At 53.1% G+C, this 11,980-nt stretch overlaps 2 protein-coding genes and 1 non-coding gene across 5 annotated transcripts in view; 2 read left to right on the top strand and 1 right to left on the bottom strand.

Moving 5' to 3' along the window:
• Nucleotides 1-3,377, top strand: part of RPL10 (ribosomal protein L10) — a 3,736-nt gene extending 359 nt beyond the window's left edge. Inside the window, exons 2-7 of one of the 2 annotated variants that reach the window (XM_040626814.1) lie at nt 804-849; nt 1,709-1,767; nt 1,858-1,965; nt 2,195-2,333; nt 2,921-3,083; nt 3,168-3,377. In XM_040626814.1, the coding sequence (XP_040482748.1) occupies nt 827-849; nt 1,709-1,767; nt 1,858-1,965; nt 2,195-2,333; nt 2,921-3,083; nt 3,168-3,320 (645 nt within the window). In that variant the 5' untranslated portion in view covers nt 804-826 and the 3' untranslated portion in view covers nt 3,321-3,377. The remainder of the gene's footprint in view (nt 1-803; nt 850-1,708; nt 1,768-1,857; nt 1,966-2,194; nt 2,334-2,920; nt 3,084-3,167) is intronic. The other variant, XM_040626817.1, reaches the window with a different exon arrangement.
• On the top strand, nt 2,741-2,873 carry LOC121103853. Its single transcript, XR_005836147.1, has one exon. It is a non-coding gene; the product is annotated as a small nucleolar RNA SNORA70 (small nucleolar RNA).
• A 1,752-nt stretch (nt 3,378-5,129) lies between the features above and the next one.
• DNASE1L1 (deoxyribonuclease 1 like 1) lies at nt 5,130-11,363 on the bottom strand. 2 transcript variants are annotated; one of them, XM_008709221.2, is made up of 8 exons: nt 11,211-11,363; nt 7,967-8,179; nt 7,522-7,610; nt 7,350-7,436; nt 6,104-6,204; nt 5,846-5,958; nt 5,517-5,765; nt 5,130-5,434 (listed from the first exon to the last, which is right to left on the bottom strand). In XM_008709221.2, exons 2-8 carry the CDS (start codon nt 8,096-8,098, stop codon nt 5,300-5,302), a joined length of 906 nt encoding a protein of 301 aa, XP_008707443.2. In that variant the 5' UTR covers nt 8,099-8,179; nt 11,211-11,363; the 3' UTR covers nt 5,130-5,299. The 2 variants fall into 2 exon arrangements, with proteins under 2 accessions (XP_008707443.2, XP_008707444.2); XM_008709222.2 differs by having other exon boundaries at nt 11,215-11,362.
• Between the last annotated feature and the right edge of the window lie 617 nt (nt 11,364-11,980).

Raw genomic sequence — 11,980 nt, 5'->3', positions numbered from 1 at the left:
TGGGCGGGGCGGGAGTTAAGGTGCACACGGGGTCTCTCGGGCCCCGGATCATGGGGGGGGGAGGCTTCTCTTGGCCTTTCTCTCGCGAGAGGGCGCAACCCCGCCCCGTGTCTCCAGTGACCGGGGGATAAGCGCGTAGTTCGCAGCAAAGCCAGGTCCGGACTCTTCGGTTAGGGCGGGGGAGACCTGGGCGGGGTAAGCCTGCCGCTCCGCCGACAAAAGAACGCGGACCGAGACTCCAGCATGGCGTGTGCGTGGAGCCCTGGAGCCCAGAGGGAGGCTCACAGGGCTGGTCTCAGCCTCGTGACCTCCAGGAACACGCACGCAGCCACCGTAAGCCCCACTCGAGGGTACTTTCCTTCTTTCAATTCCAGGAATATATGTCTTTCATAGTTATGGCAAAGCCTCGGGCAAGAGCTGTACACCCAAGATGGCCAGCCGGAAACAGGTTTCTCCTGCCGATGTGGCGAGGCCAGATTGGCCAACTGGCTGCCCATATGCTAACGCTCAGTATGCCCCTGTTCTACGCCTGTGCGGAGTCCACGCCAGTACGCAGGCGCAGAACGCCGCTGCGTCTATGGTCCGGGAAGTGTGACAGAGCGTCCATCCTCTGTGGCCAGGACTCTATGGTACCTATACGCGAAGATAGTCCGCCTATATAAAGCATGCGCAGGCGTGGGAGCGCCTCTTTTCCTTCGGCGCGGTGAGTAGTGGAGGTGCTAGATCTATGCGGTGGCCTTGTTGATTCTCTGGCCTAGATTAAGGCCTGTCCTCATCTTCTGTCCGACTTTGTTTCGTTGTAGCCACTGAAGATCCTGGTGTCGCCATGGGCCGCCGCCCCGCCCGGTGGTGAGTGCCGAATCCGTGCAATTTGGCAGCTGTGAAAAAGGAGGGAGAACTGTATTTCGCCACTAAAAGCAACCGTGGGGTGGGGCCTCTAGTGCAATTTTTCCGTACTGGGAACAGACTCCACATTTTTCCCAATACCTTCCGGGTCGCTTGGGGGGGGGGGTCTTCGTTTATACTGTTTCTTTAAAAGTTAATGCCGCTCTCTAGCGCTTCCTCTATTTTGTTGGGATGGCGGAATTACCCTGGATTATATATGCTCCGTCACTTTCGGGTTGGAAGCGATGCCTGCCTTCCTTCCCTCCTGTCTTGGAAATTCGCCACCTTTTTAGGCTCCATACCCTTTCAGGGCCTTTGTGTGCTCTCCGGGTCTTATTTCCGGGCGACATGCCCGTGCCTTCTCGGACGCCAAGAGCCGTCCCGAAAAGCGGGCTCAGCCGCCTCGAGTGCCCTGCAGGGGGCGTCAGTATCTCTTCACACGTGGTCCGGAGGCCGATTTAATGCCATGTGCCCAAAAGTTGGTGGATGGCATGAACTGAGTTTGCAGTGCCTTGAAGTGAGAGGGTTTTTTTAAACTGGAAGAGCCCTTTTGGACCTGTTGACCTTAGGTGAAGTATGAAACTATAAGTGATCAAGTGAGATTTTTTGCTTTTATGTTCTTAGCATGGGTGTCCTCTAGCTTCTGACCACCTTGTTTTGACCATGTCTTGCTTAGAGCCAGTTTCGAGGGGTAGAGACAGCTGGAGATTGACACGTTGTTGTCTACCATTCTCAGCCGTCCTTTGGTCTTAAGAGAGCCCTCAATGTTTTATTGTTGGGTTCACTTGTGAACTGTAAATTTGGGTTCCCCCCTTCTCCGCAGTTACCGGTATTGTAAGAACAAGCCGTATCCAAAGTCTCGCTTCTGCAGAGGTGTCCCTGGTAAGTAGTGGGAGAGTTCCCAAACTGGTTTGGCTGCACTGACTCAGTTGCCTGCGGCACCCCCCCCACAGACACCCCAATTCTTTCCAGATGCCAAGATCCGCATCTTTGACCTGGGGCGGAAGAAGGCAAAAGTGGATGAGTTCCCTCTATGTGGCCACATGGTGTCAGATGAATATGAGCAGCTCTCCTCTGAAGGTGAGGCAGGATTCCCTGTTACTCATTCCATCCCTTCTGACTGCCCCCTCCACCACCAGACCCAGAACAAACTGCCTTGGATATATCAGTTAATCATGAGTATCCGATGGTGAGCCTTTGTCAATATAGTCAATACAGATGTACTGTGAGAGCCAGGGAGGGTATGGTAAATGCTTCTGTGCTGTCTTGTCTCACTCTGCTGCCTCCCCGCCCCCCGTTGCCAACCTAGCCCTGGAGGCTGCCCGTATTTGTGCCAACAAGTACATGGTGAAAAGCTGTGGCAAAGATGGTTTTCACATCCGAGTGCGGCTCCATCCCTTCCATGTCATCCGTATCAACAAGATGTTGTCCTGTGCTGGAGCTGACAGGTGAGCTGGGTCCTGGGTCTCTGCCTCTTCAGGTGTTTTCCCATAACTTGAGACCCTTGTTTGCCTTGACTTTTTTCATCAGGGCAGAGAGATGGCCTCACAATGCAGAATTCAACCATCTGTAATAAAGCCAGGTTAAAGGCTACCAGATGTATTTTAACGAACCATTTTCCCCTCATACCACCGCACAGAATTGACTTGCAGAAACAAACATAAAAAGCATTGTGACTAAGACAGCCTCTTGCTGACAGGTGGAGGGAGGTGCTTCTGAGGGAGGAGCTTTAGTCTGGATGACAGCCATCTGCCAGCAAGCAGGTAGCTGAAGCAGTCTCAGGTTGCAGGGCTTTCAGATGAGCCCAGCAATACCTTGTAGGGACTGCCTAGTCTGTTTTTGAGTTTTCTGTTCTCTGCAGCCAATTAAGCCGACTGTCCTCTTTCTCCATGGGGGCCCAGTGTGCAATGGCTGCAAACAGTAGCCTCCTTGGTAGTGTATGCAGCCTGTTGATGTATGGGTTGCCCTAAGGGACCTTGGAGACACCCCTTTCCAGTAGACATTGAGGTCTGACCTCATGCTATCTCCAATCTAGGCTGCAGACAGGTATGCGGGGTGCCTTTGGAAAGCCCCAGGGCACAGTAGCCAGGGTCCACATTGGCCAAGTCATCATGTCCATCCGTACCAAGCTGCAGAACAAGGAGCATGTGATTGAGGCCCTACGCAGGGCCAAGTTCAAGTTCCCTGGCCGCCAGAAGGTGAGTCGTGCTGAAACCACTGTCCTGCCTTTGCTTTCCCCAGCGTCCAGGCTTCCTGTTGACATTTTCTTCATCTCTTTCTAGATCCACATTTCCAAGAAGTGGGGCTTTACTAAGTTTAATGCAGACGAATTTGAAGACATGGTGGCTGAAAAACGGCTTATCCCAGATGGCTGTGGAGTCAAATACATCCCTAATCGTGGCCCCTTGGACAAATGGAGGGCTCTGCACTCATGAGAACCTCAGCACTGCCCCCTCCCTATTCATGCCCACCAATAAATCCTACTTCCTGTCTGTCTTTGCATCTGGATTCATGGAGTTGGGGGGTGCTCTTTGGAAACTCGTCACTGTCCTTTGAGAAGGCGGCAGCTGATAAGCTGGCCAGGACCAGCATCCTTTCGGTTGTCTAGCTGGGACATTGACTTGGACCTTCCTAGATCAGAAGTTGAGTTCAAAATTTTGCTTTGCAAGTTCAGTCTGTGATGAATCCATAGGCATTGAGTGCTGCTTTAGTGAAGTGCCCTGCCCCAGTCACGAAAAAGGGCTTGTGGCCTAAGGGCTTATTGTGGCTGCTGTGGAAGCTCTCCTGAGGATCCCAGACCAGCAGCGTAACTGGAAATGGGAGAAGTGAGACTAGGCATGGTTCCAGCCATGTTTTAACCAGCCCTCTAGGAGATGGATCCTCCCGTTAACCCTTGAATACTTCAAGGTTGTAAGGCAGCACTCAGACTACGCACCACCTTTCTGGGGCCTCCTTTTCATGTCCTTGACCACTCTGGCCAGTGTCCCTCCCGACTTAACCCCCCCCCACCTGAAATGGCCCATAGGCAAAAAGACCTTTGGCAAGCACTGCGCAGATCCCCTTAGTCTGGGGATTCTGGCATGCTGTCTGGCACCTCGGTTGCGTGCCAGGGTTACAGGAGTAGCATTAGGCTCAGTATCCTAGGGCAGCAAAAACAAGCCCTGGGTGTCTCCACTAGGCCTAATGGCCTGTGGCTCTCCACCCAGAAGAGGGTCCTAAAGAGATCTGGTTCCAGAGTTGGGCGCAGAGGTTGCAGTGCCCCTCTGCTGTTTCCCCAGACAGCTGTGTGCTGCATTTAATCCCTGTGGCCCCGAGAGTCCACTGGCCGCCTGTAATTACTAGCAGCCATTTCTAAGGTTTAAAATTAGCTTTATTTTCGACCTTGAGATGATTCTAAACCGTAAATACTTGAGTGCTGAAATGGCCTGGATATCCTGCTAGCCGGTTTTACTGAGCTCTGTCCTCTGGAAAATGAAACTGGGGAAGGGTTCTATGATACCCACACACAGCAGAATCACTGTTAACATTTTGCTAAGTATCCTATCCTGTAGTCTCTACCTGCACGACCGCTTATCCACGCAGTTGCTATTAGTTACATAAGCTGTACATCTATTTTCTGTATGCACCTGTAGCCTTGGTAACCAGTCTGAGCCACGCCTTGTACACATGCCAGCCAGTGTGGACTGCCGGTACCCTGGATTGGGGGAGGCTGGAGGCTGGGCTGCACGGTGTTTGGGAACATGGGCCCGACAGGCAGCAGGCCTGTTTGCAGCTATTTTCATTTATTCGATTACAAGGAGCTTAAACATTTTCTGTTCACTAGTTACTATTTGTATGTGTGAACTGCTTATCGATCCTTGTATCTGCTAGAATCTTAATATTGATTCATATAGTTCCTGTGTGCAATAAAAATGGCCCTGTGGCACATCAGCTCCACATACGCAGTATCCCTGCAATTTAGCTTTTTTGTTCTCGGTATGTAAGTTTCCTTTTTGTCATAATAAAATCTTTTGGTCTGTTGTGATTCCCTTTTCTAAGTCCTGCAGTTGAGCCAAAATCACCTGAGCCCCCTTTTCTCCTCCCCCAGCCCTGGAGCCTGCTCTATCCCCACTCCTGACGTTAGCTGGGGGCAGAGTGGCATGGGTCTAGCCTCAGGGCCCCCGCCGCCTTCTACATTCTAATGCCAGGAAGGGGCCCCACCAAAGAACACAAGCCAAATCAAAGAAAAGGCAGATGGAGAAGGGTTGCAGTCCAGCACGGCAGAGCTATAATCAGATGGAGGAGGGCTGCAGTTGAAGCCCCGCAGGAGTCTCTCCAGCCCCAGAGCAGTCCGGGAGCACACAGGAGAGACCAGGATCTGAGTCCTGAAGGCAGCACAGTCCTCACGTCTGTGGGCAGCAGGCTCCAGGCTGGTTCAGGCCAGCAGGCCCAGCTGGGGCAGCAGGAGTAGCAGCAGCAGCAACAGAGCAGCCAGGCCAAGAGGCTGGACCCTGGGTGCCACCCGGTTCAGCTCTACTTCCACAGGGTAGTGGTCGCTGATGTTGAGGGCCTGGACGTACGCAGTGGGAGAGAGCATCAGTGTCGGGGCTGAGGGGCTTGCCCGTGAACCCGTGCCTGCCTCACCCCTTTACCTCCTCCTCGGTGAGCTGGAAGCTCCTGGGGAAGTTAAAGGCAGCTGCGGAGTGCAACCGACTCTGGCAGCGCTCCCCGTGCAGCACAATGCGGTCATAAGCACAGTGGGTGCTGGCCCGAACTGTGGTGTCCTCCTCATCGGCAATCACCCAGTGGAAGCCTGCCTGAGTTCGCAGCAGCAGCTCACCTAGGCGCTTTTTGGTCAGTGAGGCACAGTCAGCATTGAAGTCCCCAAGCAGGATCATGTCCTGGAGAGGGGGGCAGCAGTCAGACCTGGCCACCCAGCCCTCCTGTCTCCAGCCCCCCTGTGTGATCTGCCCAGCCCTACCTTAGTCTGCCAGCGCTGGGAGACATCCAGAAACACGTCGTACAGGGCATTCAGTTCTTGCTCTACAGCCTTCGGAGTGGTGTGCAGTGGGACCAGCACCAAGCTGGGAAGGACTACAAGGCCCCAGGGATGGAGGACTCCCACCCACTCCTGGGCATTCCCCACCCAGCCTCTTCCCAGTAACCAAGCCCTCAGTACAGCCAGCCAGACCCTCCTTCCTGCTCCCACATAGCAGAGCCACCCTTCTTCCCTTCCTACCCTTGCTGGGAAAAGTGAACTGGGCCACAAACGGCTCCCGGGCAAATAGATCATCCTTGTCCTCGTACATGTAGGAATCCAGGACCTGCGTCTTGTGTGACCTGGGGGATGAAGGGACGAAAAGCAGTGGCCCCACATCACTGATTCTGGTTTGCTAGTGCTGGCACTCAGCGAGGGGCCCTCCACTACCAGCCCCGTTTCATGTGACTGCAGCTTTCCTAGCTGCTTTTCTAGAATTTGTTTTTATTGAGATATAATTCACATACCATGGAATTCGCCTGTTTAAAATGCACAATTTGCTGGTGGTTAGTACATTCACAGGGTTGTGAAACCATCGCCACATTCAGTTTGGGAACATTCTTAACGGCCCGAAAAAGAAACCTGGTACCCATGAGCAGTGGCTCCCCCTTGCCCTCCTCCCCCACCCCTGGCAGCCACTGATGTGTCTCCTCTCTGTCGATTTGCCTGTTCTGGACACTTTGTGTGGATGGAATCAAAAGAACATGTGGTCTTTTGTGTCTGGCTCCTTCCCCTCAGCACGGGTTTTCAAGGTCCATCCACACAGCAGCATGGCTCCAAGCTTCTTCATTCCTTCCTGTGGCCAGGTAACATTCCAGTGTATAAAGAGACCACCTTTTGTTCATCTGGTCAGCAGCTGGTGCACACTTGGATTGGTATTTCCAATTTGGGGCTGTTATGAGCATTCCCATGTGGATGTGTTCTGGACCCCACCTTGTTATTTTGGAGTGAATTCTAGACATATGATTTCATCTGTATAAATAGGTCTTATCTGACCACCCCCCTTGCCCTCTCCATCCTGACCCCAGAGGGCTCCCCTGCCCCAGGCTGTCCTAAGGGCTTAGGGCTGTCTCTGCAAACTGGGTCTGCCCAAGTCCCACAAAAAGCCCCTGTTGTTGAGTCTCTTCCCAGAAGCTTCGGCCAGGCCACTCCCAAAGAGGAGGCCAGCCTTGCCCTGAGCCCCTGCAGTGGCTTCTACAGGTGAGAGGCAGAGGGGCCCCACATCTGTGCATGGATAACAAAGGCCTCCTGCTGTAGGGACACATGGGCATCAAAGCTGGCTAGGGTAGAGGAGAGTAAGATCCCAAAATAAAACTACTGAGGGAAAAAAAGTACAATGAAAAGATGAGGGCCACCCCAGGAGGAAGGAGCCTGTAGTTCTGGGACTACAGAGGCATCTCACACCGGGCCAAGTGCCAAGTCCAGCCTGGCCACCATCCGTGCTTACCGGTAGATGTACACGTACTTCTCCATGTATGTGCTGCGCCCCAGCGAGGGGCTGCTCAAGAAGCTGTAGGACCCGGAACCATCAAATCTGCCAGGATAGGGAAAGCCAGGGTCAGGGGCCCTGAGGGTCCGGGGCGGGAGGGGGCAGATTAGACCCACAGAGCCCTCCTCACCGATTGAGTTCTCGAAGCAGGAGGGAGATAGCACTGCCTGAGGAATCCACCACCTCCTGCAGCACCATGATGTCGCAGCGAGCCAGGATCTGCAGGACAGCAGGAGGGCTGGCCCCGTTCAGTGCCAGCGACCCCAGGAGGAAGGTGGGGTCCCTGGGGAACTAGCACTGGTGTGGCCAAGAGTGATATGGCTCTCTGGCTGAGGCCCACAGAGAGCATTGGGACCAAAAAGGAACTGGGAGAAGACTGAGTGCCACCCCAACCACATTGCTCCCATATTACAGAGGAGGAGACTGAGGCCAGTGACAGGGAAGGAATGTGCTCCGCATCTCCATACCCACACCCATGTCTCTTGATGTCCCCTCTTCTCTGGGAAATGGCCCTGGTCAGGCAGCGCCAGGAGCTTTGGGTCATGGGCATAGCTTTCGTTCAGTGATGAACCTACCCGAACAAAGGTGTCCATCACATGTTCTCTGGCTGCCTTGGAAAGCGTCAGACGCTGGGCATTGAAGGCACAGATGCGAAAGGCCTCAGCCCCACCAGGCAGGAGAAGCAGGAGCACGGCAGGGCAATGCATGGCTGTGTGGGGGTTGCTGGGACCCTCCAGAGGAATCCAGGCTGTCCCAGGGCACGGTCCTAGCTCAGCTCAGTTCTACTTCTGAAAGAACATGGCAGTGTGGGACAGAGGAAGTGATGCTCGTCCTGCTGCCTAGCACCAACCTCCCAGAACTGCCAGCATCGCAGATTCCCCACCTTTCCCCCTATGGACACCTTCCAACATGGGCACATATGGCTTGACTTCATTCTTTTTTTCTTTTAATGATTTTAAGTGGGGCACCTGGGTGGTGCAGTCAGTTGGGCGTCTGACTCTTGATTTTGGCTCAGGTCATGATCCCGGAGTCCTGGGGGATCGAGCCCTGCATCTGCGGGCTCCCTGCTCAGTGAGGAGTCTGCTTCTCCCTCTCCCTCTCCCTCCTCCCCCCTGTTCATGCTCTGTCGCTCTCTCTCAAATAAATAAATAAAATCTTTTAAAAATTTTTTATTTTTAAGTAATCTCTAAATCCAGCGTGGGGCTTGAACTCACAACCCCGAGATCAAAAGTCTCATGCTCCACTGACTGAGCCAGCCAAGATCCCCTCGACTTCATTCTTTTTAATTGTGGTAAAATACACATAGCATAGAATTTCCCATCTTACCCATTTTTAAGTGTACAGTTCAGTGGCATTAAGTACATCCACATTGTTGTGCAGCCATTACCACCACCCATTGCCAGAATTTTTCCATCTTCCCAAACTGAAACTCTGTCCCCATTAGACAGTTGTTGCCTATCCCCCTCGCCCCCAGCCCCTGGCGCCCACCGTCCTACTTTCTGCCTCTATGAATCTGACTACTCTAGGCACTTCATAGAAGAAAAATCATACAGTATCTCTTTGTGACTGGCTGATTTCACTCAGCATAATGTCCTCAAGCTTTATCTATGTTGTAGCATGTGTCAGAATTTCTGTCATTTTTTTTTAAAGATTTTATTTATTTATCTGACAGAGAGAGAGACAGCCAGCGAGAGAGGGAACACAAGCAGGGGGAGTGGGAGAGGAAGAAGCAGGCTCATAGCGGAGGAGCCTGATGTGGGGCTCGATCCCACAACGCCGGGATCACGCCCTGAGCCGAAGGCAGACGCTTAACCGCTGTGCCACCCAGGCGCCCCTAGAATTTCTGTCATTTTTGAGGCCAAATAGTATTGAACTGTATGGATAAAATATTCGACTAGATGGACAAACCCAGTTGCATTTATCCGTTCAGCTGTTGAGGGACACTTGGGCTGTTTCCACCTCTTGGCTGCTGTGAGTCATGCTGCTTGTGAACCTGAGTGCACAAATCTCTCTTCAAGTTCCTGCTTTCAGTCCTTCTGTGTGTATACCCAGAAGTGGAATTGCTGGATCTTACGGTAACGCTGGGTTTACTTTTTTGGAGCGGCCGTACTATTTTCCACAGGGCCTAAACCTTTTTGTACGTTCCCACCAACAGGTTACAAGACTTCAACCTCACAGTTAATTCCAACTTTTCAAGAACACCATCAGCAACAGCAGAATCACCTTCACACGTATCTCTCCGCTGGTGACATGCTATCTTTAAGACGAACTCCCAGCAGTGGAATTGCTGGGCTCAAGGGCGTATGCATTGAAAATGATCTCAGCCAGGCCAAATCACCCACTGCAGAGTGTGATGGGCCCCTTTCCTGCACCCCTGCCACCACGACAGCCCTTCTTGTTCATCCTACCAGCTAAAGTCCCCTCTTTCTGAGCGTCTCTTGGTTTATCTTTGTTTTAGATGCACCCAAACTTTATCCTGTCATTTGGGTTCAGCCCCTTGCTTGCTCCCTATCTGTGTCATTCTCATTTAAGCAATTTAAGTCCCTCTACTCCTGTCCGCCTGCTTTTCTCTGTCACCTTTGTAACCAAACTCAAGGGGTTCACCACTTGGGGTGCACCAAATTGAACATATCTCAAGGAAGTGTTGAAAGTGAAGAGGGTTTTAGTTCTTGTTACATGTAAGGAGACAGGGAGATGACTCTCAAAGCGCTCTCTCCCCATGAGGTTAATACAGGAAGCTTTTATCCCGCGTATGAGGGGGTGGGGGCAGGGAGCTTACATAGGCAATTTTGGTTCAATTCTGCATGCCTAGCATGTCAACATGTTAGTGCATACAACGTATGTTCAAAAAATGGTGGACAATTCCGCCTACAGGAGAAGATTTTAGTATTACAATGAGCTAAAGGTAGTTACTTTAGGACAACTCGGGGGTGGGGAGGGGAGGCTTCTGTGCTCAGCTCCAATCCAGCTCAAACTGGTTCACATAAGGCCTATCAGGCAAGACACACATACCAAGGGGCTATCAGGTGAAACACCTAGTTAGTTGGGTGTCTCATTGGCTGGAACTGTTGGTTCTGCAAAATAACCCATGTTCCTTCCCTGCTTTTGTCCCTTCCCCCCTCCCTTCTACTGATAGCTTTCAGCCCTCTTTTTTTTTAAGATTTTATTTATTTGAGGGAGGGAGGGAGAGACAGAGAAAGAGAGAGAATGAGCAGGAGGGAGAGAGAGGATCCAGAGCAGACTGCACACTGAGCACAGAGCCCCACACGGAGCTCCATTTCATGACCCTGAGATCACAACCTGAGCTGAAACCAAGAGTAGGACACTTAACCTACTGTGCCACCCAGGCGCCTTTCAGCACTCTTATTTGATTAACTTCCCACTGCATCCCAGGTAACATTTTGTCACCTCGTCCTCTGCCTTCCTCTGCCCTCCTCGCCCTCTCTTCTGTTCTCCCCTCTTTGTCATCTAGTATCTGCATCTCTTTCACAGTCCCATCTCTCCCTGGCCACCTGCTCTGTCACTCATGCTGGCTTGGGTGCCATGCCCTGGTTACTATTCTGGGATGGATGTGGACATTTGAGCAGCCCAGGGCTGTCAAGGGAAAACTTGGAGGCTCTGGGGTCAGGGGCCCGCACAAGGGCCAAGGGCAAGAAGAACCACACTGACTATTCCTGGCCTCAGCTCCAAAGCCCAGACCAGGGTCTAGAGGCCAAGCCTTGGCTCCGAGGGGCTCCCTTCCCCTCTCACCCCTCTCCTCAGGAGGGGGGGGCAACTTCCTCCCTCCCCCTGTTCAGAGGGCTCCCATACCTCCCATACCTACTCAGACCAGCTCGTATCCACGCCTGCCGCAGCTGTAAGCCGATCACAACACCTCCACAGAATCGCAGCGGCGGTCTGGGCAAGAACCCTAGGGGAGAAAAGAGGAAGAGGCTGTCTTCCCGACCCACCCGTCCGGCCAGGCCCGTCGCCCCACCCTTCCTGGCGCTGGGGCTCTGCCCCTGCAGGGCCGACCGCTGGACTCCACCTTCCGTGACCCACGTGGAAGCTGGCGCCGGCGGAGGCCTGGAGCTGTGGGCAGATGACAGACCTGTGAGTCACAGGGAGAGATGTAGCCTCAGCCTTCCCATAATGAGTAGTTGCCTGTGCCAAGGGTGCGCGGGAAGGAGGAGCCAGCGCGCAAATGCAAGCCCGGAGCTGTGCTCTCCCAGGCCCAGCCCTCAGTCCCCGACGTGGCCTGCCTGTAGGCGGCATCTGGTACAGAAGGCATGAGAGCCCGAGCTTGAGCTTGTGCCTGGCGAAGGGAAGCCCTGAGGCAAGCCCCAGGCCCCCGAGGACAAGAGCCTCCTCTCCCGTGTTCAGGCCGGTTGGCAGCGTGGCTGCACACTCCTACGCTCTCTGGAGACCCCAAGTGAGCCAGCCAGGCGCCCGTATTTCTTATTTTTGAAGCACAGTTGTATTGATTTTTAAAAATGTTTCCAGGGTCGCCTGGCTGGCTCAGTCAGTAGGGCATGTGACCCTTGAATTCAGGGTCCTGAGTTCAAGCCCCACATTGGGCATAGAGGTTACTTAAATAAAAAAGGAGGAGG

This window comes from Ursus maritimus (genome assembly GCF_017311325.1).
Source record: "Ursus maritimus isolate PB19 chromosome X unlocalized genomic scaffold, ASM1731132v1 scaffold_X1, whole genome shotgun sequence".
NCBI classification, from domain to species: domain Eukaryota; kingdom Metazoa; phylum Chordata; class Mammalia; order Carnivora; family Ursidae; genus Ursus; species Ursus maritimus.
Note: the sequence above shows the minus strand (reverse complement) of the source record. Positions and strands in the feature narration are given on the sequence as shown.